This window comes from Diceros bicornis, chromosome 32, assembly GCF_020826845.1.
Source record: "Diceros bicornis minor isolate mBicDic1 chromosome 32, mDicBic1.mat.cur, whole genome shotgun sequence".
NCBI classification, from domain to species: Eukaryota; Metazoa; Chordata; class Mammalia; order Perissodactyla; family Rhinocerotidae; genus Diceros; species Diceros bicornis.
Genome location: NC_080771.1, coordinates 36,880,714 through 36,907,766, shown reverse-complemented (window position 1 = coordinate 36,907,766; position 27,053 = coordinate 36,880,714). Strand labels below are relative to the sequence as shown.

Below are 27,053 nucleotides of genomic sequence, written 5' to 3'. Positions count from 1 at the left end.
ACAGCTCCCACCTCCCAGCTCACCTGCATGGAGCTCAGCTCAGGGCCCGGCTGTGCACCAAACATCAGCTGTCCCATCACGTCACCACTACCTACCACCTGGCAGGAGCTGGGAAGTGGGGTGGGGTGTGTGTGTGGGTGGGTGGGCATGCTCTATTATTAAGCACCGCCTGTATACAAGCCCTGTGCTCAGCCAGCAGTGCATAGGTGTAGGGCCGGGGCCAAAGGTGTGTATGGGGGGGCACTCCTGGGCAGCCTGACAGGTGCACAGAGCGGTGGGAGACGACAGTGAAAGGGGACGGGGGTGGGGGAGGCAGCGCCCTGATGACCGTCATGACAGGCAAGTCTCCTCCGGGCCCCCAGCACCCCCCAGAGGTGAGTCCGAGTCACACCCACTTTGCAGTCACCCAGCAAGGTGAACAGACTCACTCATGGCCCTCGGCGAGGAGGCAGGGGTGGGGGTGGGCAGGGCGTCCCCCCAACATGTCACCATTCTGGATAGTGGCTCAGGCCACAGCCCTCCCCTTGCCTGCCCTGCGGATGACCTGAGGTGAGGGTGACACTGGCCCCACTGCCTGGTGGGTGGAGAGGCCAGCGCCCAAGGCCGAGCCCCTGCCTGCGGATGTCCACAGGTGACAAGGGCAGCAGACGGGGCAGCACTGAGCACGGCCCTCACTGCCTGGAGCCCCTCTGTTATCACGGCGAGCAGATGCCCCACGCGCGCTCCGGCTCCTGCTCATTAAGCCAGATGCCCATGGAAATGAAAACATAATAGCTATTTGATTGGGGCTGAGATATTTTGCATATTGGCTCGGCGCTGATAGTGGAATTTCATCAACTCCCTTTTTTCATGCTTTAAAACCGAATTACGGAGCCAGGCTCTGCGCAGCAAGATGATCCCAACTCCCTTCCGTGTCCCCAAGCAGCGATGATTCACAGCCCCCTCCTGCATTTGATGGTGAGGCAGCTGGGGGGGCCTTCTGAATGATGCTTGCAAGACAGCTGGAGCTGGTGGCTGTGGAGGAGACAAATCCCACAGACCCTGGCCCCCGGGGAAACCTGCCAGGCAGGGTGTGGGTGGGGTAGCTCAGAGCACTGGACGCAGAGTCTGGAGGCCCCAGGTTAAGCCCCCACTGGTCCCTGTGGACTGCACCCATGTTGAATAGGGGCCACTGTGCCCGCCCCCCAGGCCATGAAAGACCCAGGGCAAAGTCGGGCGAGCCCCCACCTGGACCCAGTGCGCCATCAGTGGTGTGTGTCCTTCCTGAGGCCCACCATGTCCTGCCCAGTATGTGGGGCATTCATGCCCCTCTGGAAAGTCCTTTTTTTTTTTTTTTTGTGAGGAAGATTAGCCCTGAGCTAACATCCATGCCAATCCTCCTCTTTTTGCTGAGGAAGACCGGCTCTGAGCTAACATCTATTGCCAATCCTCCTCCTTTCCCCCCCGCAAAGCCCCAGTAGATAGTTGTATGTCATAGTTGCACATCCTTCTAGTTGCTGTATGTGGGACGCGGCCTCAGCATGGCCGGAGAAGCGGTGCGTCGGTGTGCACCCGGGATCCGAACCCCAGGCTGCCAGTAGCGGAGTGAGAGCACTTAACCGCTAAGCCACGGGGCCGGCCCAGGAAGGTCCTTTTAATGCCAGTTTACAGAGGAGGAAACAGAGGTGTAGGCACCTGCCCAGGCCCCCTCCTGTGTCAGGGCCAGATTTTGAACACAGGCCTGCTGGCCTGGGGTGGGGTGGACACTGGTGGGCCCTGCTCCTCCCCCATCAACACTCTGTCTGCCCCGGGAGGGCAGCAGGCATACCCTGGAGTGCTGCGGACCAGAGCTCTGAAGGCCTCATCTCAGTTCTTGTTCCTTCATTCACTCACTCAGTGATTCACAAGCTCAGCTCCTCATTCTCATCAAAGCTTTCCTGGGGGGCCGGCCCAGTGGCGCAGTGGTTAAGTTCACACACTCCGCTTCGGCAGCCCAGGGTTCATGGGTTTGGATCCCGGGCATGGACTTACATACCACTCATCAAGCCATGTTGTGGTGGCGTCCCACACACAAAGTAGAGGAAGATGGGTACAGATGTTAGCTCAGGGCCAATCTTCCTCACCAAAAAAAAAAAAAAAAAACTTTCCTGGGTCCAACAAGCGCTGGGCCCTGCAACAGGTGTTGGAGACCGCTCAGTGATCAAGACGTACCCCCCAAGAAAGAAATGTGAAAAATGCAAGGGCAGCCATTGCCACAAAGGAGAGGTGGAGGTGCCAGTCAGGGAAGGCTTCCTGGAGGTGACAAGTGAGTGGAGATCTTAGAGGGACAGAAGGAGGCTGCCTGCAGCTGGGGCCAGGGAAAAGTATTCCAGGCAGAAGGCACCGCGTGACGCTGAGGCCGGGGCCTGGTGCAGGCCACGCCTTCCCAAGCCTGGTTTCCTTATGGAAAGCAGGGGACGAGAGCTGGGGTCAGGGTTCAGTGAGGTGGTGCCAGTGGGTGCTGAGCACAGACTTGCGTTATTATTACAACTGTTGCTGTTGTTCAGTTCTCCTGGGAGGTGCCACACCTGCCCCTCTGGGGGTGTGGGGGTGGACAGGGCCGGGGGCTGAGGGGCCGGGGCCTGGCAGCGCAGACAGAAGAGCAGACCTCCCCTCTGCTGGCAGAAGGCCTGGCCTCCAGTCCCACTGGCCCCAGGCAGTCGGTGGGCAGGCATGGGCACAGTGCCGCCAGGAGAGAGACCCTTGCCTTTGGGTGGCACACAGCGGCCAGATAAGGCCCTGATAACAGAGAGAAAATAGCAACAGATTCAGACTTTCCCACCTCTGGGCAGCGGGGCAGCTCATGCCATAGCGGGGACAGAAGCAGTGGGGACAGCCCCACTCTCCCAGGGGGCTGAGCTGTGAGAGCTCAGGGTGGCCGGGACCCAGCCATCCTGGGGGCCCAGCAGACACAGCCTGACCTCTCAGTGGCGAGCAGCATGACCCCTGGTGAAGCACCCCTTCCCCTGGGCCCTGGCAAGCAGCACTGGATGCTCTTAAGTCCCCTCCCAGCCAGGAGGGTCTCTAATCCTGCCAGTGTTTGACAGACAGGGAAACTGAGGCATGGAACGCAGGGGCACTGCCTGGGCTGCCACCCCCCAGCCCGCAGCCTCCACTCACCGCCCAGCACCAGGGACCAAGGGACTCGCACTTTATGCACAATTCTAACAAGCAGCTAAGCTGACCTCCAGGCTGAGGTGGCTGGAGAGAAGCAAGTTAGGAAGGGGAGTGCTGAGGAGGGAGTGGGGAACAGCATATGGGGAGCCCAGCATATGGGGGCTTTGGTGTCCCCACACCCCAGAACCCAAGGACTGGGTCTGAGCAACCCCAGACGGTCCCAGGGCTGGGGGCGTCAGGCTTGTACGGCTGATCGGGGGGCAGGGGCAGGCACAGCAGGGCTCCTGACAGCAGAGGAGTGCAGAAGGGGGCAGGTGGGCACAGGGGCAGGTTCCAGCCCCCTGTGAAAGTTACAGAGGCCTGGAGAGGGGGTTCATTTCATCAGAGCTTCCTAAAAAGCTTTGCTAACATTTAGAACGGGACAGGTCCCAGCAGCAGAGGGCTGGGGGCTCCCCAGGAGGGGTGCAGGTACCCACCGGGGAAGCTGCAGCTCAAGAGGGCCTCCTGGGCGCCCGGCCCAGCCAAGCCCTGGTGCTGACTGCCCCTCCCAGCAGGTCTTCTCAGGCCTGCTTCCCACTAGGACGCAGAGGCCCAGCATGGACACCACCAGGAGCCTGGCTCTCTCGGTGGGTCCACCTCACATCCCACCCATCCCCCTAAGTGTGGCCTGAAGCCACCCGCTGCTCTCCACGCCACTGCCACTGCAGGTGCAGGGCTGTCGGCACGTGCCCTCCTGGGCTCTCAGCTCCTCCGGCTCCCTCCACCCTTACCCCCAGCATGATGAGCAAACTCCTTCCAATGCACCCCTCCAGCCGTGCGGCCTTAGCCTGCGTTGCCTCTGCCTTTCTGCCAGGATAGCCTCTCGCCCCTCTGCCCGGTCGAGGCCGCCTCACCTGTCATGGTCTGGGCCATCCCTGGAGCCTCACATTTATTTGTAAGTTGTTTGTGCAATTCGCCCACGGTGGGGGGAAGCTAGTCGCCTGCCCCCCACCCAGCACCCAGCTGAGGATGGGCGAACCCACCCCGTAGCCAGCTTCAAGGAAGGCGCCCCCACAGTGGTGGCCAGCGGGGTGTATCCCATGTTCAAGGATGCACCAACGGCCGTGAGGACCAGGGTGCTGTTGGAGACGTGGAGGACCTCAGTGGAGCCCAAGGGGGTCTCTGGGGCCTGAGGGGCTCAGGCTGGCAGGGGCCCCACAGGCCCCCGCTGCGGCCCGCCAGCAGCTCTTAGCAAGCCAAGATCGGTCCCTGCTGAGGGCTAGGGCGATCACAAAGAGGATGCTGGTGAGATAATCTTGGCTTCTTCGAGCAGGCAGCCTGCCCCTCGGAGGGGAGAGTGAGCAGCTGAGCGTCTGCACGTGCCGGGGACCTGGGCCCAGGCGCCCTCCCGCACGGGTCCCGTCCCTGACTGCACGAGTGGGCCTGGGGCAGAGGAGACACGGGGGCTGAGCAGCTTGACCCCCCACTGCTCCACCAAGGGTCAGCCAGGTGGTGCACGAATGCACCCTGCGACGGGGAGCTCACCACTCCTCTCCCAGAGGAGCAGACAGCTGAGCCCTAGACCCTTCGCCTCTCAGGCCCTGGTCTCCCCACCTCCGGTGGTCCGAACCCCCCTCACGGCTGTGTAACTGACTGTCGATTCATAGGCCTGTGCCGCCAGGCTGTGACTGGGACCCCGATGCATGCAGCCTCACATCCCTACACGTACTCAGGCCATGCTGGGGGGGTGCTGGTGGACACGGCAGTCCCAAGGAAGCCAGGCTGGAGTGGCCGGCCGCCATGGCAACACACTCTGGGCCATCGAGGCAAGGAGACACCTCAGCCTCAAGCGAGCCCTGGCCGTGCTCTGAGCCGTGCTCTGGGAACACCCTACGCCAACGAGCAAGAGCTGCTGTGACCACTTCAGCTTTCGACAAATGAAAGACATTTTATTGAGATACAATTCACATACAATAAGATTCATCCTTTCAAGCATCATTCAGGCTTTAAAGGCAAGTTTATTGTAAGATGAGTGGGACAGGCATGTGTAACCCAAATAAAGCCCAGGGCCCTCGTGGCCCAGTCTCACGTGGAGACACACACCCCAGCACCCAAACCCTTGCCTGTTCCTCTCCCAAAGCTTCACGGAGGCCAGTGAGACCCTCAGCCTCTGCCACACCGACCACCTTTCCTTGTTTGCTCTCGTGCACCCCCACTGATCCTAAGCTATGTGCCACATCCATGTGCCTCTGCCTCAGTCCCGCTCCCCTGGCCTCCCTCTCCTTCCTCCCAGTCCCGTCCCTCCACGACTGTGGTCTGACGCCCTCACAGAGGCCGGGTGGGCGGCTGGCCACAACCAGGCTTCCCCGTGAGGGTGTGGAGGGAGACCTGGTGCCAGGCCCAAAATAAGACCTGCCCCGCGGCAGGCGGTGGGCGGTGCAGGGGAAAGGCCAACAGGCAGGCCCATGCGGGTATCTTGTCCCCGTGTCCCCATGGTGCCCGGGGGCTGCTGTAACCAAGCGCCCTGCTGTCCACTTGCGCTGCTGCCGAGACAGAGGACCAGCTCCCAGGCCTCAGGCGCCCTCACGCCGTGGCCCTCACCCTGTGGCTGCCCGCCCAGCAGTCAGCTTCCCCAGCTCCTGCCCTTGGGGCTGTCAGTGCAGATTCTAAGGACATGCTCACAGCGTGAGGACTGTCTACACTCGGCACCCCCTGCACTCGGCTGACAGAGGATATTCTCCCAGAGCCCCCACCCCACCCGCCCTCCTCTGGGCGAGGCCTCCCACAGCTCCCTGTCTCTCTCAGCGAGGAAGCCAGACCCTCCCCGTGGGCCCCAGCCCACTACGACCCACACTAGCACCCGTCTTGCCCCTGCGTCTCTGCACAGCAGGTGCTCAGTGAACACTGGTGACCGCATGACGGAGGAGGGGGAGGGAAACTGGCTGCTCATGGCCGGCTGGCTCGGAGCCGGGGGTGGCTGGGGGCCGTGGGGGGGGTCTGGGGCAGAGGGGTGGCGGGCCTCAGGCCAAAGGGGAGCCTTGGGGGCTGAGACCACTTGTCGGGGGTGGGTGAACAGGGACTGTGTGGGGACCAGAGGCCTGCCACCTGCCCCTCTTGACAGAAGATAAGCCCAGGGTCTCTGAGGCCTGGGTGGGTGTGGGGGCTCTAGGCTGGGAGGGACGAGATGTGGGGAGATAGGGTGCTGGCACTGGGGGGTCCTGCACCCATATCCTAGCCCCAGCCACCACCACTTCCTTCTGTGGCCAGCCCCATAACCGACAGGCGGAACTCGGGAGGCTTAACTGCCCAGCCCCACAGCCGCACCCAGGAGGAGCCTAGGGTGGCTGGGCACTCCCTGCCCGCATTACCCCTCAAGGCCTCATGGGGCAGGAGGGACCACAGGCAGCACGGGCGCGGCTCCTAGCTGGCCCCTGCCTGGGCAGGCATAAACAACAACAATAATAATAACCATGGAAGCGGCAGCGAGCTCTCAGAGCGGCCTCTGCATCAGGCCCAGATCTAGGGACTTATCCACATGGCACTTTTGATCCTCATAACGACTCCCCAACTTCGTGTTACCCCCCCTTTACAGATGGGGAAACTAAGGGACAGAGAGATAAAGAAACTTGCCCAAGGCCTCACAGCCAGGAGAGCAGACAGGCACCCGCACGTGCCCCCTCACCTGAACCCTGCCCCGCATTCCCCCGAGTCCTCACGCACCTGCTGTCCCTGTTTATAGAGGTGGGGGGCCTGCTCAGGTGGGGGACTCGGACTCCCTTCTGCATGGCTCCCAGCCCTGAGGCCTTGTCTCTCCCCTCACTGGGCCTCAGTTTCTCTTCCTGGCTCTGCATCACAGACAGACCGTGGCTCGGAGAAGCCCTCCCTGCCCCTTGCATTCCTTCCCTATCCATTCCCTGGTCGCTATGTGACCGCTGTCTGCCCCCTGAGGCCAGGTCCCGGGTTTGGCCAGCTGCTCACTGCGTAGCCCGGGCGAGGGCACCCCTCTGTGCGACGTGGGGGTGTCCATCTGCCTCCCTGGCCGTGGTGGGGGTCAGCAGGGGTGTGCAGTGGCTGGCACCCAGGGCCCCCTCCCTTCAGGAGCTGTGGCTCCCTCTGTCTCAGATCCCGAGGACATGTGTGCACAGCCCTCAACAGTTTATGAAGCTCTGCCAGGACCCTCATCAGCACCAGCCTGTGGGGAAACCAGCTCCACTGTGCAGTGAAGGAAAGCGAGGTAGACCAGCCCCCGCCCGGCCCCATCACAACCTCGGGCCATCGGTTCACACGCTGTGCCGGCTTCCGGGGCACATGGCTCTGGGCCTAGGGAACCTGCCCAGGCCTTGGTTTACGCATCTGGCAAAGGGGTATCAACCCACCGACATTGTAGAGCTGTTGAGGGGTGGGCAGGAAAGGGCTGTGGTCCAGATGGTGGCGAACATTCTGGGTGGGGGGTGGACACACACCTCAGATACCGTGAAGGGCTAGGACGGGTGCAGGATGGAGAATGGCGGGTGGGTGTGGGGGTGGTCGGTGAAGGCTTCTCAGGGAAGGCGGTATTCAGACTGTGAACAGGGAAGAACGCTCCAGGCAGAGGGAACTGCCAGGGCAAAGTCCTGAAATCAGGGAAGAGTTTGGTGGGTTCTGGTGCTGCGGCTGAGAAGGGGTTGGGGCGGAGAGGCAGAGGGGCCGGAGCGCCAACATGACTGAGCCAGGGTTTTATTCTTGGCACCGTGGGAAGCTAAGCAGAAGAATGCAGATGCTGGACTGTAGGGGTGACCCGGTGTGCGGCTGCTGTGGCCGGCCACTGCCTCCAGGCAGCCCTCAGCAACTTGCCACCTCCTTGGCCTCACTCAGGATCCTCCCCTGCCCCGAACCTGCCCCCTCTCTTGGGCCAGGGCCAGGGGGCTGGTCCCCCTCCCCTCTCCCCAGCTGCAGGGGCCGGGTGGGGCGAGGCCAGACAAAGCCGAGGAGGAGGAGGAGGAGGCGGGAAGAAAGAGCGGGGCCTGAGAAAGCCCAGCCCCGCTGATAGGGGAGAGATTGGTTTCAGCCGGAGCTGCGGGCCTGCCAAGTCCACATCCTATCGGGGCTGCCTGCACTTACTCAACATTCATCACCGCCGAACGCGCGGACTTGATCAACGCTCAGGGCTGGCGCCATCTCTGGGCCTGGCCACTCCCGGCCCTCCGATGGGCCCGATAGCTGCTGATAGATTACACGAGATTGTTTCCCTCCGGAGAACGGATTACTAAGACTCCTGTGGGGAGCACAGACCACGTGGCCTGGGTGGCCGGGGAGGGGCCGAGGCCACTTGTGGGCCGCGGGGGGTGTCAAGAACACACTTGGGGTCGAGCGGCAAAGACCGCGCGTGACTGGTGGGGAGATGGAGGGGCGAGGCCATGGTGTGGGATGAGCGTGGCTGTCAGGGCCACAGCGCGTGGCAGGGGCAGCCGAGGCCATGGCATAGAGCGGTGAGCACAAGGACAGGGAGGAGATGGGGAGTCGTGTCCAAGAAAATGGGGTGCCACAGCTGAGAGTGAGTCTCTCTCCAGATGGGTGATAAGGGCTGACAGATGGTACCGGGGGCCGCAGCCAATGGAGCCATCACCACGCGGCCGCATGTCAGATGGATGGAGGCAGATTGCTTCCCGGCAGGGGACGGGGCTCCAGGGTGACAGGGCCCTCCCATCTGATAGGCGGGGATGGGAGACCCCGAGCCAGATGGGCCGGGCGCCGAGCCCTCCTCAGCTCCAAGATCCTCCTCTCTTAGCCCCAGGGGCTGCTGCTGCTCAGGACCCCACGCCGGGCACTCGAAGGACAGGCCTGCCCAGGATGTTGGAGGACCTGGCCTGTGGGTCCTCCACTACGGCCACCATGACAGGGGCTCTTCCGTCGCCCCACCTTACCGAGGAGCTGCAGCCCCAGGAGGTGGGAACTCGAGCACCCACTCTGGTCCACGGTTTCGCTCACACCCTGGCACCACGGTCTGGAGTGGGTGGTTATCACCTCCTCCGCCGGACAAGGCCGCTGGCTGCTCTGTGGGTCAGGAGCAGGACGCACACCCCGGCTGGAGGCTCTGGTGTCCAGACTGTGGCCACCGCCCCAGCTGTTACTCCAGCGCCCTGGGATGCCGTGTGGGGAGGAGGAAGCCGGGTACTTCAGGCTGGCCTTTCTCCCTGTTGGGCATGGCCGGGTCCCAAGCGGCAAATCTACTCTGCTCTCACTGCACAGATGGGGAAACCAGAGGGTGGAGGGGGCTTCCTGGTCCCACGGGGAGTCGGCGGCTCTGCAGGGCCTCCTAGCCCAGTGTGCCCCTTGTCCTTGCGGGGCCCAGAGGCACAGCGTCCAGGAAGCTGGAGGGGGACACCGGGCTCAAATCCCACTGGCAGGCCCCTTGCCTACCCTGACCTGAAAGCTCAGGGAGTTAAAGCATCAGCCTGGAATTCACAGAGCGTAGAATGGAGGCTGCCAGGGGCTGGGGGACGGGGATCGTGCTCCATGGGACAGAGTCTGCTGGGATGACGGACAATGTCTGGAAATGGATGGCAGTGCAGGGATGGCTGCACAGCCTTGTGAATGAATGTACTTAATGCCACTGAGCTGTCCACTTGAATAGTTAAAATGGTAAATTTTGTCATGCATATCTTCTCACTCCCTTCCTCGAGGATTCAGAGACACGCCTCCCTACCCATGTGCACAGCGCTCCACAGTGACACGGCCTTCCCCATCCCGCCGCCTCAGCTGTTTGCTGGGCGTGGAGACTGAGGCCAGGGCTCACTGGAGTCTCGTCCTGTGTCCACGGATGGGGCAGGGGATGCAAACAGGCTGTGGCAAGTCCAGGAGGAAGGCCAGATGAGCTGACCTGTCCCGTGAACGATCCTGGGCAAACCCCTGCAGCTGGTCACGGCTCAGCCCTGCCCGTCTCCACGGAGGGGCCGGGCGTCCCCGCGTCCGGTTCCACTCCCTCCAGCCTGGCGGCCCTCCCCCTGCCTCAGGGACACCCAGTGAGCCCGGACCGACTGCCAGGCCCACATGAAGTGTGGTCCACACAGCCCCTCATGCACCCTCACATCCTCGGAGGGCCTGTCCCACCTTACGGAGGAGGAGACCAAGGCTCCGGGGCTTCAGTGACCAGCCCCCGAGGGGGCCCAGCGAGCCGTGGGGCTGAGATCTGCACCCAGGCCATGTGGTCCAGAACCCATGGCCTTGACCCTTCTCGGGTGAATGAGAGCCACGATGATGACAGTCATCTTGGGGCCTGGACATTACAGCTTTGAGCCAAACCCTCTGGCCACTGGCCTGAGGGAGGAAGGAGGCGGCATGTGGCCTGAGGACGCAGGAAGAGCCTGAATTCCCTGAGCTCATCTGGCCAGGGCAGAGTAGGTGCAGAGAAAGTCTGGTACACAAGGAGATGGATGGAGCAGGGAGCTGCGCAGTTCCCGTGCCCCACCCCACACCCTGGGCCCACCCACCCTCTGCCGCTTCAGAAGGTGACCCCTGGGCACGCCTGCCACGTGGTGTGTGAGGTCACACAGGAAGGGAGTGTTGACCCCGGAGGCGAGGTTAGGCACAGGCTGAGGGGGTGCTGGCAACTGCCCTGCGCCAGGACCGTGCTGGTCAGCGCTGGCACCGCGACCAGCTGGCCTTTCTCCTCCCGCCTGACTCCTCATCCCCTGCTCAGAGCTTCTGCCTCTGCTGTTCCCTCCACCCAGAATGCTCTTCCCCACACACACCGCCATCAGTCTCTCCGTAAAATCTCTGCTTCAGCGTGGCCACCTTGCCTTCCACGACCACTAGTCCCCAGCTACAGGGGTGTCCGGGGTCCCCACCACTGCACTTAAGACCCTCCGTCATTGGGGGCTCATTTCTTATGTTCCTTCTCTATCTCCCCACCAGCCTGGGGCCCCAAGGAGGCAGGGACTGGGCCCCCGTGAAGGTCATGGGGATCCTGGCCCAGGCCCCACACACAGTAGGTGCTCAGTACAAGTTTGGGGAATGGAGACATGAAGACATAAGGAATACCAGAGGTCGGCCTGCCTGGCCCGTTCCCGGGCATCGTCCATGACAGCCCTTGCTCGGAGGCACTGGCTATTTCTTCTGGTTTGCTCTGCTCTCCTGGGACAGGGCCCAGGGTGGGGGGCAGATGGAGAAATCAATTGAGGGAGCATTTACTGATGCTCCTAGATGCCCTGCATGGTCCTGGGGGAGACAGTGCTACCCCACCTGACTGGGGGACCCTCATGGAGAGATTTTGAGGCAGGTGTTGGGGGCCCCCTCCCAGGTGAGGCTGCCCAGGGCTGTCCTTCCACACGCGCGTGCCGAGTCCCACCCCTGGGAGGCACCATCACCCTGTCTTATGGGGGTGGGGTGCCAACACCGAGAGGTGAGGTAGTCTGGTTCTGGTCCTGGGGATCTCAGCCCGAACTCCTTCCCTCTGTGCCCCTCTGCTAACCTCCACATACGCTTTTTTGAAAAACGCCCATGCCTGTGGCTGGTTTTCAGGTCACAAAACCCTGCAGGTGCTATGGGACCTGGGGGGCCGCTGGCTGGGCTCTGGGCCGGCTGTACCTACTGGGCCCCATCTTGCCGACAAGACATCCCGTGGGGTGCAAAGTGACCTCGAACACGATGACAATCCCCCCAAGATGCTTGAATGCTTCCCATGGACAGGGTCTCTTGTTACGTAAATTTCTGACAACGGGAAATCTGGAACACTCCAAGTTTGTAGAATACACCGCAGTCATGGACAGAGTAGGGAGCCCCCAGAGAACTCCCCTCATTGTCTCAGCCCTCATTGTGTGGATGGGAAAACTGAGGCCCAGGGAGCGGACGGGGCTTGCAGAGGGCACGGAAGCCGCCCTGGGAGGCAGACAGACCATACCCTCCATTTTACAGACGGAGAAGCAGCGTTGGCAAATGGGCTGGGACTGTCCTTCATTAAGATGGTGCTACAGAGAGCCTGGCAGAGCGAGGTTCTAGGTAAAATCATAGTGGGGGTGGGGGGCAGAGAGTAGGGGAACACCACGCACGGGGCTGGAGGTGCCCCAGACATGAGAAGTGGGAGGAGAGCTGGCTGGCCTTGAGCCGTCCCCGCTCCACTTTTGAACTCAGTGTTCCCATCTGGGAGTCAGAGTTGGCGGCGCTGATCTCAGGAACACCCAAGTCCTAGCCCCCCAATTCAGGCTGTGGGGGTTTGGGCTCTGAGGGTCAGCAGGAGATCATCCAAACGCCAGCCTGTCCAACCCCCTGTGCCCAGGCAAATGGGAGGCCCCAGCAGCGAGCCCTGTAAAGGCCAGCTCTTCCAGAGCTGGGGGAGATTTCCACCACTGGGGCAGTTGGGGCGGGGACACCTGCCCTCCAAATTAAGGGTGTCCCCTGGAGGAGGCCCAGCCTCCCCGAGGAGACCCGCCCCGTACACGGAACTCGGCCAATCCCTGGCCCTCACTCCTGCGTGTTTGCAGGCCCTGTTCCTGTTGGCTGCCGGCACACAGGTTTGGACCTTGGTTCCCTTGCGTTGGAGGTGGGGCCCGGAGGGCTGAGCTACGGGGCCCTGGGCTCTGGGGGTGCCAGACTCTGGGGTACCAGGCTGGGGGGGCCAGGGCTTTGGGGCTGCCAGACTCTGGGGTACCAGGCTGGGGGGCCTGGGTTCGGGAGGTGCCAGACTCTGGGGTACCAGGCTGGGGGGCCTGGGCTCTGGGGGTGCCAGACTCTGGGGTACCAGGCTGGGGGGCCTGGGCTCTGGGGGTGCCAGGCTCTGGGGTACCAGGCTGGGGGCCCTGGGCTCTGGGGGTGCCAGGCTCTGGGGTACCAGGCTGGAAGCCTGGGCTCTGGAGGTGCCAGGCTCTGGCGTGCCAGGCTGGGGGGCCTGGGCTCTGGGCTCCGGGGGACCTGCCCAGCCCCAGGTCTGGGGCACAAGGGGCCGCATGCCACAGGGGAGCACTTCGGTGAATGCGCAGGCTCTTCCTTTTCCCCTAAGGCTCCGTTACATCCTCAGCCACTCCCCCCCACCAGTTACGGATGACCCCGAGGGGAAGAGACTGACCCAAGGCCACACAGCCAGGTCGCAGCAGCACAGCTGGGTCTCACCCCAAGGCTGGGCCCTGCCCTCCAGGGAGGTGCATCAGGGGCAACTTCTTATTTTTAGCTCCTCTTCTCAGGGAGGGCTATTTTTTGGCTTCCTTTGCAAAATCATGACTAGGATGATGATTTTAAGAGAACCCGAAACCCTTGGCTTTCGCCTTAAATCCAGTGGCACCATTTTCTGGCGGCTCCGTGAGTTGCCGGGTGGGGGGCTCGCGTGAGTGTGTGGGTATGTGGGTGTGCATGCTTTTGTTCCTGGCATTTTGGTGGTGAGATAAGGGGAGACAACAGAGCCGCTCAAAGCCGCGGCAGATGGATGAGGTGATAGGACTCCGGTGCCACACAGGCCTATCGCCCTTTCCATCACTCCTTTCCTCTCGCTTTCTCTTGGGGGGGGGGGTGTTGCAGCACACCCCCACCCCCAGCCCAAGCCGAGAACTGAGGGCTGGGGGCCTCCCTCTCTCAGGCTCCCTTCTGACGTGCCCAACACACCCAGCACCCTAGCTGTCAGGTAGAAGGGGTGGGGGTCATGAGGGCTGTCACCACCACGGGGACAGCAGCAGCAGTCAGGCATCTGTCCCTGCAGAGCGAACCAGCTCCGTCTCACTGGCTCCAGGAAAGGACCCAGAGCGGGGCTGACACCCTGTTTGATGGACGAGGGCAGGGAGGCCCAGGAAAGGTGGGGGGTGGCTGAGATTCGAACCTGGGCCTCTCCGGCCTTGTGGCTGGTGCTCTGGAGAGCAGGGGCTGAGCACCTCCTCTAGAGTCCTGCGAGCCCCGGGAGGGCATGGCTGGGTGGGGACAGGGGTTCACCAGGCAGGGAGACCTCAGGGCAGATGGCCAGAGCAGCCACTGACTCCCAGCCCAGGGCCTGCCTGCAGGGTAGGTCTTAGTGTCTTCAGCCCCATTTATCAGATGTGGAAACTGAGGCTCAGAACAGGGAAGTGCCTGTAAGCCACAGTGATGGGGGCAGCTGGACCCCACACTCCTCCGCAAACTGGAGCTGTTTGCCCAAAACTGTCCAGGAAGAATGCTGGTGGGCTTTGAGGAGGGTGTGCAGCAGGAGGGTCTTTGGGAGGCAGCCCTGGGGACCCTTGTCCCCGCAGCCCCCTAGAGAACACTTGAGCGGGGCTGCACATGGCCTGGGACGCTCTCCCCATTCCTCTCCAGCTCATTCCTCAAAGCCAAGGATGCCGGAACTGCCTCCTTCTACAGGGGAGGAGACTGAGGCTCGGGGACATTAAGTCACTTGTCCAGGCCACCTACCTACAGGGGCAGGATTCGAATCCTGATCATCCCCCTCACTTGTCCCTTTCCCCCAAATGTGCACCTATTCTACTGGAAATAGCTGATTTCCTTTAGAATACTGAAACAAAACAAGACCCAACAGACAGAAAGAAGCCAACTTCATCACCAAGGAGCAGATGAAATGACCCCCCGAGATAAGCAGGAGAGTCACCCTCGTCCACTGTTCTTGGACAGGGCTGTGTGGCCCCGAGCAGTCTCTCACCTTCTCTGTGCCTGGGCTTTTGTCCCTGAACCAGAGTGGGCAGTCCCCTTAGGGCAGGCGGAGGCCCATGGCTGCCAACAGCCCCAGAACCTCCAGCCAGGATGGAGACCCAGACTGTGACCAGGCCTCTAAGCCAGAGTCTCTACTGCTCCTTCCCGTGCTGTGTGACCTTGGGTGAGTTACTCAACTTCTCTGAGCGTTGAGTCCTCCTCCTCCGAGAAGTGAGGTCAGAGGTGCCCCTCCCGGGGTTGCTGGGAGGACTCTATATTATAATAGAGGTCAAGTTTAGGCCTGGCATACAGCAAGCACTCAATAAAGGAAGCCGTTACCCAACAATGGCCACCATTAGATTATAACTGGGGAGTCCCAGAGACATGAGAAATGTTGCTGATGGCCCACTCACGCCCCCTGCCTCTGGAATCACAGAGAGTCTCGTTTCTCAAGAGTTGCTTAAAAAATAAATACAGAAAGGGGGAGAAAATGGCCGGCTGCCCTGCGCCCACCAGGAGCCCCACCCCCTGGAGGGCTTTTTGCAGCGAGTGAGGTGGGCTCAGCCTGGCCACTGCCCCGGCGGGTTGTCGTGGCTGCTGAGGCCTCCGTTTCCCCTCTCACAGCGCAGGGGGTGGGTGTGTCCACGGGCCCGCCCCTGCCGGCTGCGGCACCTGTCCCTCAGCGGGAGGATTACCACGCGCGTGCGGCCCTAATCGCCACTAATCGTGCCATCAGTGCGGGATCTCGGATCAGCTGAAGGAGGCTGCTTTATCCAGACAGACGCGGAGATGGCACCGCAGTCCCATCTGGGCGCCAGCTGTCACCTGTGGCAGCCGGCCGCTGAAGGCAGGGTGGCTGGGGCCGAGGCAGGAGACAGCAGGAGCCCCCGTTCCCCATGGCCAATGGGCTCTGCCTGGTGTCCAACATTTGTGGGCACCGTCTGTGTAACCAGGCACTGTTCTAGTGCCCAGGAGACAGCAGAGACCCACACAGGCAAGATTCCTGCCCTGGGGGCACTGCATCCTCGCCACAGCCCCAGGCCCATCTGCCAGATGAGGAAACTGAGGCACAGAGATGTGTCCCCAGAGTTGGAGCCCTGGCAGCCAGGCCCAGACTCCCAGCTCCGGCGAGGTCCCCCACGAGGGCTTGCCCCTCAGGCCGGGCACTGTCCCTCCCGCAGGACTCTTCCGGCTGCTGCCTGGCCCTGGACGCTGCCTTTGTACAGGCCTGGGAGGGTCACGGCCGGCCCAGGGGCGGGAGAGGCCGGAGAGCTGGCCAAGGGCTCCCCTCCAGGGCCCCCACCCTCCTCCCTACCTTCTTTTTCAAAAACATAATTTATCTGTGTATTATCAAGAAATCCAGACACTTTAATCAGTGAGCTATGAAGTCAGAATTTCCATCCTTATCTGCGGGAGGAGTGGAAAGAGAGGAGATAGGCGCGGAGCGATCGCTGGTGGGGAATGTTAATGGGCCGAGAGGCCGGGCTATTGGCCACGGAGCCGCCCTATCTCCCCCATTATCAAGGCCCTATCTCGCCAACCATCTTGGCGCGGTAATGGGGCCAGTTCAACTTTCCGAGTTATCACAGGAGCTGAAACCTGCGCCTGCCAGAGGCCCGGACCCGGAGATAGTTCGGGGTGGACCAGGCTTCGGCCGGCAAAGCCAGGAGGGAGAGGGGGACGGCTGCAGGGCCTGGCTGGGACCCCCGAGGGCCTGGGTGCCCGCTGACCATCAAGGCCACTGCTGTGAGTGTAGGGGGGCCCCACTGCTCTTGGGGAAACTGGTTTTGGTGCAGCTGGGTGTGGGCATATGGCACAGGAGGGGAAACCAAGGCAGGAGGCCACCTCAGGGTCCCAGTGGGGCTGGGTGGTCCCAGGCCCTCCTGAGCTGTGCCAGGCCCATGAAGTGGAAAGGGTTGGTGGTGTGGGGGCATGGTGCAGGCCCCCCGGCCCCCACTGGAGGGCTTTTCCAGCCCCCAAGCCCCAGAGCAGGAAGGAGTAGTGACAAAGACGTCAGGGCGGGATGCCTGGTGCGCTCTGCCCCTGAGGCCCTGACCCTCGGTAGCCCGAGAGCCTGGCTCAGCATGCCCCTCAAATGCTGAGGGTCTCCCACCTGCCCTCAGGGCCCTACCTGGGACTCCCCAGGGGACGGGGCACCCGGGCCGTGAATGGAACACCTCTGTCCATTCAGAGGAAGGGGCCCCCGAATCTACTCATTCCAACCCCCTGGGGATCAAGTGCTCCCACTTGAAGAGGGGCAGCTGAGGTGTGGACAAGGTCTCACCAGAGGACCCCCCGCTGCCTGGAGCCCCGTCTGACCAGGAACTGCCCTGGGCAGGCGTGGCCATCGTGTGCTGGTTCAGGGGATGGCTCTGGTCTCTCTCATGGAGCTGGAAGGCTGGGCAGTGGCCACGTCGGCCCAGAGAGGGGAAGGGAATTGCCCACGGTCATACAGCCAGTGAGGAACAGCATGGAGAGCAGAGCTGGACACTGCCCGGAACCACAGGAAGGCCTCGGTTTCCTGGACTTGAACATGGGCGTTGCCAGGCCTGGCAGGGCGCCGAGGGAGCGCTACCCCTGGACACTACCACTGTGGCCACCCTCCCTGCTCCCTCCCGGGGTGGGAACTCCTGGTCTGACCTTTAAACCCTCTGAGCCTCAGCTTCCCCTCTGTGCACTGGGCTCCTCTCTGGGGGAGGGCATGACCTCATGTCTGTAAGTCCTGGGCGTGGCAGGGCTTAGAAATGCCCAGTTAGGGGCTGACCCAGTGGTATAGCGGTTAAGTTTGTGCGCTCTGCTTTGGCAGCCTGGGGTTCGCAGGTTCAGATCTCGGGCACGCACCGACACACTGCTTGTCAAGCCATGCTGTGGTGGCGTCCCATATAAAGTGGAGGAAGATGGGCATGGACGTTAGCCCAGGGCCGGTCTTCCTCAGCAAAAAGAGGAGGATTGGCATTGGATGTTAGCTCAGGGCTGATCTTCCTCACACACACAAAAAAAAGAGAGAAAGAAATGCGCAGTTAATGCTGGCTGTGACGACCAATGCCCAGCGAGCCCAGAGTTGACCTAAGGATGAGCTTGGGGCCCCAGAGAAGCTGGGCTAGATGGGGGAGGCCACGGAGGCCCTGCGGCTGCCACGGCTCTGAGCGAGGCTTTCTATCCTGTCGCGAGGGACCGAGTGCCTGATGCCAGGACAGCTGAGGGGGCAGCCCTGGGCCCTCAGAGCCCTCTCGGAGGGCTGAAAACCCCGCAGTGCCCAGGATGGACCCACCATTGCCTGCGAGGCCCTAGTGGAGGGTCCTCTGGCAGCTCTTCACCTGCTCTTCACCAGGAAGGAGCCGAGACCCTCTGCTCCTGGGGCCCCTTCCCCTTGGCTCCCTGGGTCTGACCTGTAGGTGAAGGCTGGATGGAGAAAAGGGAAATTGAGGCAGGAGCAAGTGCCCAGGGCATATCGGGAGAGCTGGAGGGCTTGAGGTCAGACGCCAAGAGGAATGGGCAGGGAGCAGCCCCAGGGAGACTGGGGAGGGGAGAGGCCCCCCCCCCCACCCCCGCTCTTGACTTTAATTTTGTCAAACAACACAGATGAGGCACCAGCTCTGGCCCAGGCTGGTGGGCCTGGTCCCGTCAGGCTCACCGCCCTGCGAGGGGGGCATCACTGTCCCCCTCTGTAGGGGAAACAGAGGCTCAGGGAGGCTCGAATTGCAGGAGGCCCAGGCACCCTCAGAACCCAGCCTGGTGTCCCCCTGACTCCCTATCCTGCAGAGGTGGAGACATAGGCTCAGGAAGTCAACGTAGCTTCTGTACACCGCACTCTCAGAGCCTCCACCTCGGGATTCTAGCCTGTCCTTGGCAGTGGCCGCCCACAGAGGAACCCACATTCAGAGCCCCCACTGTGGTCGTCCCTTCCTTCTGGGGGCGCCAGGGACACAGGCACCTAGCCTGGGAGCTGGGGCAGGGCTTACACAGATCACCCCACTGATCCCATTTCCACATCACTTGTGTGCTGTGTGACTGTAGTGCAGCCACCCACCCTCTCTGATCCTCCATTTCTTTAGGTGCAAAATGGGTGGAGAACCTCAACCTCAGTGGGTGTCCAGAAAATCACAGGAGGGGATGCCTGCCATGCACTTAGCAGGTTGGAACCCTCAGACGCTGCCCGGCTGAGGGGACCAGGAGGAGCGCCAGGCCAGGGCTGAGCTTGGGCCACGTCCAGGCTCACAGAAGCTGCACCAGCACCCGATCACCTCTTTCACGGCAGGGAAACCAAGGCTCCACAAGTCCACAGCCTTTCCACAGGCCCAGAGCAGGCAGAACAGAGGGACAGGAGGCCGAGGGGAGGGGCCTGCTTATCTGCCTAACCGGGCTCTGGCCCAAGGTCAGCCACCACATTCCTGCCCCAGCGGGGCCACTGCCTTCTCCCAAACAAGGGGCTGCGTAGGAGGGAGAAGCGGGAGTGGGGAGCAGGCTGGGCTGGAGGGGCCCCCGCAGGATGTGGATGGCAAGGCAGGTGGCCTGGGGGGCTGAGTGGGCAGCGCCCAGAGAAACCTCTGCTGACCCCTGGGGTCTGCAGACCAGCTCCTGTGTCTCGAGGCCTCAAGCACGTCACCGTGTCCCGGGGCCTCAGTTTTCCCACCTATAACATGGGTCAATCAATGATGCTGATGATCAGGGCAGGACGAGGGCCAACGGGGCTCCAGCGTGGGGTGGCCTGGCCCAGGGCAGGGTGCAGTCAGGGCACCTGCCCACCAGGCCCTCTTTCTTCAAAAACTAACCCCCGAAGGGGAGGAAGGCAGCAGACAGAACTCTGTGTGAAGTGTCTGGCCCTTGGGGCTTCTAGCAAAATATCACTCACGGAACCAGAGCTCCCAGAGCTGCCGGGTCCAGGAAGGACATGACCCTGGGACCACACTTTACAGTTTGCATCTGGGATCTCCCGGACCCCACATAAAGGCCCCAGGAGGGAGGTGCTCTGATTAAGCTCCTGCTTCAAAAGTGGAAACTGAGGCACGAGAGAAGCCACTTGCCCACAGAGTCACAGTGATGCCAGGACTCAAGGCCGGGTGGTGGCCCCCACTGCAGCGGTTTCCCGCCCTGGAGACGACGGCTGGCCCGTGGCCCAGAGCCCTCAGAGGGTGGCCGAGGCCTGGAGCCCAGAGTCTGTGCTCCCTGCTGTGGGGGATGGGCGGGGGTGGAATTGCGGGTCTCGAAGGAGGGGTCTCTGTCCTCAGTCTGCTCAATGGCCCCAGGGACAGCTGGGGTGGGTGGGAGGAAATTGTCACCCAGCAACAAACAGCCCTGGTCCCCATCCCAGCCTGGGACCCAGGTATTCCCCAGATGCCGCTGTTCATCAAACACCCTCTGTATCCCGGCCCACAGAGTGCTGACACAGCCGCCGGGCAGGCACTGCGTGTTCCCACGTTGCAGGTGGGAACAGCGGGTGGGAGCCAAGGAGATACTCGCGAGGCCACTTGGCCGGGAAGCCGTGGGGCTGGAGTTGGACCCGCTGGCCTCACCCTGGGGTTTCTAAGTCAGGTCCGCGTGCTGAGATGACAGCGTGGGGTCAGGGCGGTGGGTGAGAGCCTGGCCTCCCTCAGAGCCAGACCACCCCCCATTTTCCTCCTCACCCTGGGGCAGGATTCATGTCCTGGCCTCTCGTGCCTTCAAGTCCTCATTTGAAGAATGGGGCATGGGACTGAGACGTGCCCAGTGAACTGATGGGCAAACTGAGGCAGAGAGGGGATGCCACAGGGCAGGGCCCTGGCCCTGCCAGGAACCACCAGGTCTGCCTTCCCACAGAGACCCCCACTCCTCCTGGACCTGGTCTCCCAGGCTGAGACAGGCCCATGGCTCTCCTGGCCCTGCCAACTGCTGGCTGGGGCCCTCTTCCTTTCCAGGCCTCCAGCTCCTCCTCTGTGAAATGGGCAGAGGGATGCAGGAAACCCTGAGGTCCTCTCAGTTGGCTGCCTGATGCCTCAGCCTCTCAACTCTGGGCTGGCTGGTCCAGACCCACCCAGAGCCCATGTCGGGAGGTGAGGAGGGGGTAGGGGCAGAGGAACATTGTGGACAACTCCCTAGCACAGTCCCTCCTCTTCCTCTCCCCTGGCAAAGAGGAAACCCCGGCCCAGAGAGGGCAAGCAACGTGCCAAGGTTGCACAGCCTGCGGGCCTGCTTGGCAAGTCATAGTGGGAATGAGCAGGAGGGAAAGGCCAGCCAGGAGGAGGGGGGCCCATGAAGGGGGGCTGGCACAGTGGGGGCACTTCCCAGCAGGCCCTGCGCGTTGTATTCTGGGAGAGAGTTTGGGGAAGGGATTTCCCTACCTCTGATAAGCTGCAAACCACAGACCTGACCCAACTCATGGAACACGAAGGTCCCGAGGAGGAGGAGGAGGAGGAGGATGAGATTGGCGGCAGCTGTCTTAGGTGACCTGTATTTCCCTTTGATCCTCACAGGTGTGCTGAGGGGCTGGCGATGCCATTATCCCCATGTTGCAGATGGGGAAACCGAGGCTCACATGGGCTGGGCCTTGCGCACAGTCCCATGGCCAGGAAGTGGCAAAGCCAGGATCCGAGCCCACATCCACTTCATGCCGTGTGCCCATTAGGTCATTTATCTGACAGAGTTTCTGGAAGGCCCACTATGTGGGGACAGGACAGACCCAGACCATGCCCCCAGGGAGTGAGTGACAGAAGATTGACAGGTCACGGCAGGAGGGCGGGTATGGAGGTGGGGACAACCAGTGGGGGCTCCGGTGGAGACCTGCGGCTGAGCAACTGGGGCACTCAAGGGCTGAAAGAAGCCAGAGAGAAACACGCCCAGTCATTCCCGAGCACAGGCCCCAGTGAGGGTTCTGCCCCGCGAGGAGCTCCCCCCACGAGCGAGCCTCCCCTTCTCACAGAAGCACGGGCCGAGGCTCGAAGGGGCTGAGCCCTTACCCATGGGGTGTCTGCTCCTGCCACAGCTGAGGACACTGAGGCCCAGAGAGGGCCAGGAGGTGCAGAGGCCGGCCCATCTGCAGGTGTTCCTGCCCCACTTCTGGAAGCCCCTCTGCCCCAGGCCGCTCCTGTGTGGGAGCAGGAGACGAGGTCCAGAGAGTGGACATGTGGCTGTGGCCTCAGTTTCCCCCTCTGTGAAATGGGGGCAGGGGCCATGGGGTAGCTCCAGGAAGGTCCCGGCACGGTGGCTGGGTGGGCAGGAGCGCAGCCAGGTGCCCAGCGTAGCTCAGGCCTGGGTCTCTGGGGTTGGCGATACCCACTGACAAGGCCACAGCTGCCTCCAGGAGGAGGCCTGTCGATGGCAGATAGGCCGCCCAGAGTATTATTCACGAGCCCGTCAAGCCCAGGAACGTCTGGTTGGCATAGAAACAGGAGATAAGGGCACAATTAATGGCATCGCATTCCCTCCTCCTTTCTTCCCCAACTGACCCATTTAAATCCCTGGCGGTGCTGGTGCCATGCTGCGCTCCTGGTGACCTCCTGGGAGGGGCTGGCTGGGCGGGCGGGACCAGGCCGGGGCTCAGGCCCCCCGGGTAGGGCTGGGGGAGCCTCCCCGGGGATCACATCTGCGCAGGAAGGCCTCAGGAAGGAGGCCACAAAGAGTGGGCGAGGGCAGGGCTGGGGAGAGACTCCAAGCACCTCTACTCCCAGATGCCCATTTCACAGGTGTAGAGACTGAGGCCCAGAGAGGGCCAGAGGCAGACAGAGGCGAGAGGACTGTGGGAAAGCAGCATGATGCTCACGGACACGCCGGCTCAGAGCGCGGGCCGAGCCACCTGCCCTCCCACTCGGGCTCTGCCACTTTCTTGGTTGAGAAATGTCACCTCTCTGTGCTTGTTACCCCAGATGTAAATGGTGATTAAAAGAGGACCTGCTTTAAGTTAATACGTGGCCTAGCACAGAGTAAGCTCCGTATTAGCTACTATGAATATTATCACTACCATCAAATGAATGGACAAGCTGACTGTCTTCCCGAGGCCCAGGAATGCGGGACAACCTGGAACCGCCTGGAGCTGGGGTGGGGGGGAAAGCCCCCCACCAGGCGGTGGGAGCATGGGCCCCAGTGTCCCTCAGAGCCCTGCCCAAGTCCAGGTGCAGGACCTGGGGGCTGTGAACAAGGCTCTCTGGGTCTCGGAGCCCTTCATCTCTTTGGTCACTGCAGCTTGGCCCCAGGCCCCCGGGGATCTGAGGAGGAGCAGCCTGGCACACTGTAGCTCTGCTCTCTCGGGGTGGGGACCAGTGGCCGGACTGACATGGCCTGGTGCAGACAAGGGGGCCAAGGCTGGCCGAGGGCAGGCCTTATGTCCCTGCCGACTCCTGGATGGCAGGCACTGGTCACATCTATTTTCCAGAAGGGGAAACTGAGGCTGTGGTAGGCAAAGTAACCTGGCCACAATGGCTTGTGTCAGAGGCAGCTGGGTTGACAAAGCCACCTCCTTCCTGACTTCTCTGCCATCACAGCGGGGTGGTGGGCATTGCCAGGTGGCCCCTGGGAGCCGGATGGACTCCCGGGTGCCTCCTACACTTGCAAGGAGTGTGTGTGGCCCTGTGCAAGGAATCCCTCTTCCCTTCATAAAACCTCACAGAGACCACCTCACTCCCCTCCTGGGCCTAACCCAGGCTCCCCGGAACTGGCCCTCGCCAGGAGGCACTGCCAGCCCCACAGGCCGGTGTTGGGTGCCAGGAGAGCAGGTGGGTGGCTTTGAAACTCGGAGTGAATTAGTCATCCTGTGGCCACCAATAATTTGTTTGATCAAACTCTGAGAGCGTGTGAAAACAGCTCCATCTGAGATGGAGCAGCAGTTGCAGCCGGGACAGGCCAGGCCCAGGGGCTTTAGGAAGCCCCTCACCCAGCGGGCCTCCATTTCTAGTTGGCCTCTGGGATCCATGGTCCCTGAGTGCCTCCCACTGCAAAGGGTCTCCGGGGCCCCCTCCACGTCCCCCATTTGACCTGGGAGCCTATTTCTGTCCCCATCTTTCAGAGTTGGAAACTGAGGCCAGCCCATTGTCCCCGGAGGTGCCCCCACCCATGACTGGCCTCTTCCTGACCTGGCTGGAGGTCCCCCCATCTGCTCTCCACCCCCTCGCTGTTGGAATTTCCCACACTGCTCTCAGCCCCGCCCCTTATGCGCTCACCCCTCCCCTTTGATTCCCCAAGGCAGGGCTGTGACCCAGTGCTTACACACAGCAAGTACTCGGTAGAGACCTGTTGAGTGAATCAAGGCAGGTCTGTGCAGACCTTGCCTCCCGATTTGAGGGACCTGCTCAAAAAGACCTCAGCACACCGGGTTCACCCCAAAACTCAGCTTGGCCAATGGAAACCACCTTGACTGTTTTTTTTTTCAAGAAAACTCCAAGCAGGTTACATCTAAGATCTGCCAGGAACGCACACCAACCCCGACACGATTCGGGGGGGAAAGCAACCCCTCTCCTTCGGGAGGTGACACCCCCACGGCCTCTGGCTATCTCGCACTATCTAGTAGGAATCAGGGCGGGGAGTCCTCCTCCCCTCGCCCTCCCCGCTCTTGGCCAGCGCAAAGTCAGTTTTCTTTCATTTTGACGGACTGTACCACCCGCCGGGGGAGGATCAACTTCTTGGCAATTAAGTGTGTTTGGGATGAAAACTCGCCCAGACGGACCCGGCGCGGACGCCCGCTCCCCCCGCCCCGCCTCAGCCAGGTCCGAGGCCCCCCTCGCCCCGGCCGCGACGCCCCCGCGCTGTCGTTGCCTCGAACCCGGCAGGGCCTGGTGGCCGCAGATAAGGCCGCTTATCGCTCTTGGCGATCGCCATCCGGCCGACCAGCCCCGGCGCTTATCGGAGCTCACATCGACCCGGGAGGGAGGGAAAGCTCGGCGGGCCGGGGGCGCCAGGGGTCCCGAGCTGCGCTCTGCCCCGCGCGCCCCGCCAGCGCGGCCCGGCCTATCGTGTCAGCCATCTGGCCGGCCAAGGCCGCGCTCCAGCCTCGCCCTCCCCCGCTCTCACGTTTGAAGTTAATAAATGGAAGCGCCTATCGCCGCCGCCATCGGTTGCGCGCCTTATCAGCGCGGCACATCTATCTCCGCGCGGAACAAAAGGCGCACAGAGGCGCGGGCAGCTGCGCCCCGGCTTCGGTGGGGGCGAGGGGGGCGGCGGCTCCAAGCGCTCGGCCCCCTCCCCTCCACACTCTGGTCGCAGGTGAAGCCAGCGCGGAGGGCGCACAGCTGCGAGGGCCACACGCGCAGCCGCGGGCAGAGGGAGGGAGGGCGGGCGGGCGGGGGCCGCCGCTTGGTGACAATCAGCGCTCGCATCTTAACGCGCCAAGATCTGCCAGGGGGAGAGGCGCCCAGAGCCTGGCCCCGCCTCCCAGACCCGGCCCCCTCTCCTGTCCGGGTCCCGGCGCGCGGAGGGTGGGCAGCGGGGGCTCCTTGCGCACCCGCTGCAGTCCCTGTCCCCAACGCGCACCGCTCGGCCGACCCAGCAGGGCCCGGACGCTCGCCCCGCTTGAGGCTTTATCGGTGCTGGCGATCGGTTCCCAACCTGCGATCTCCCTGCCCGCGCTATCTGCATTTCTCATCACGCTGAAACATCAACACACACGCACACAAGAGAACAGACCCAACAGAGGCGCACAGGGGAGGAGGGGAAAAAGAAACCAGAGAACAGCACAGATCGGGAACTGTGGGTGGTTTTAATACTTGAGTTGACTTGACAGAAGGCGACTTTCAGAAAACAGGTCCCGCTTGCACACTGAGGGAGTCGGGTTACAGGAACCCGGATTCCTGCTTGCGTTCCTCCTCTCCAGGACCTCAGGAGTAGACATTTCCCCAGGCATGCACACATGGGGTCCTGGTGGCAGTGGTTATGTGGAGAGAAGTGGCAGTGTCCAGGTGCCTGGGGCTGGGCAGCGGGCCAGTCTTCCTTGTCGCCTCCCAGGAGGCCCAGAGGACCTGCTCGTCTGGCCTGGGAGATGCGACCCCTGGAGGAAACCCTGCCCCCCGGCCCTGGCCGCCCAGGCCCGAAGTTATTACTGGCCAAGAGTGGGGAGTGGCGCTTCCTGTGCGCACTCTCTCTCTCTCCTCCCGCAGCCGAGTCGCCTCGAGAGTGTGGGGCGCTCTTATTGCGGGGGGGGGGGGGGGGGGGGGCATCGGAGTGAGGATGCAGCGACTCCCTGTCCCCCGGGGAGTGGCTCGCAGGCGGGATGGGCAAGAAACTCGGAGACGCGCAGAGGCGACCCTGCCCCAGGGCCGAGTCCCTGGGAACCCTCCCTGACTTGGAGCAGCCCCTCGGGCATTCGAGCGCACCTCTGCTGGCCGTGGGGTCTTGGCTGGGACACTAGGAGGGTCGGACCTCAAGGAGGCTGTACCTGGGCACAGAAGGCTCGAGTTCAAGACCCCAGCGACAGGGCCCGGGAGTCTGAGTGGCTGGAGCAGAGCGCATGGGCCGCGGTAGCTGCACCCTGCCCCCAGCCAGGCAGCACGAGTGGTGTGGCGCGGGCCGGTCTCCGCCACTTGGCCGTGCATTTCCACGCGGCCCCGGGTGCCCCCTCTCCCTCCCTGCTCTCTCTCTGTCTGTCTCTGTCTCCCTCTAGATACGAAGCCTGAGAGAGTCAACTGCGCGAGATAAGATCACAATTTCAGCCCGTCCCGACAGAGCGATCTTATCAGGATGGGACTTGCAGAATGGAATATTTTAAACTTTATCTGAGTCCAGATCGGGGCCGCCTTATCGCCGCACCATCTCCGGGATGCGGAGGAGGGGCAGGCCGCGAGGTGGCCGCGCCCCCAGCCACCCCGCTCCCGGCCCTTCTGGGCGGACAACCCCTCCGGGCCGGACCCCCGGTGCCCTACCCGAGACGCGGGGGCCCGGCCCGCCGACGGAGATTAGATTACGGCGCGCTTGGCACAGAGCGCGGGGGGCGCGGCGCGGGGTGAAGGTCGCCGGCGCGGCGGGCAGAGGCGGCGGGCGCGGGCGCGGGGGCCAGCAGGGGCCGGGGCCGCGGGGCGGGCGGGCGGGCAAAGTTGGACTCACGCTTGATCTGCCGGGGGTTGCTCTGTTTCCTCCTGGACATGTCTCCGGAGCCGCGCGCCCTCCCGGCGGCCGCCTCTAGCCCCAGGCGGGAGGCGGCGGGCGGCAGGGGCGCGGCGGGGCCGCGGGGCGGCTCATGCCCCCGGCCCCCGGGCTCCGCGGCCGCCCTGACCCGCGCCCCCAGCCCGCCGCGCCCGGCCTGGCGCCGCTGCGGAGGCCGGAGGCTCGGCCCTGCGCTTTGGGCGCGTGGACCGCCGGGGGCGGCGGGCGGCAGGCTGCTGCCGGCTCCTCGGCTCCCGCGCAGACGCCGCCGGTGCCGCCGCCGCTCGGCTTTTCTCAATGAAACCAGCGGGCAGCGCGCGGAG

General features: G+C 62.8%; 1 protein-coding gene across 1 annotated transcript in view; it reads right to left on the bottom strand.

The window, feature by feature from the left end:
• The window catches only part of ZFPM1 (zinc finger protein, FOG family member 1), a 79,003-nt gene extending 51,950 nt beyond the window's left edge, over nucleotides 1-27,053 (bottom strand). Inside the window, exon 1 of the mRNA XM_058528449.1 lies at nucleotides 26,692-27,053. Within this exon, the coding sequence (XP_058384432.1) occupies nucleotides 26,692-26,731 (40 nt within the window). The 5' untranslated portion in view covers nucleotides 26,732-27,053. The remainder of the gene's footprint in view (nucleotides 1-26,691) is intronic.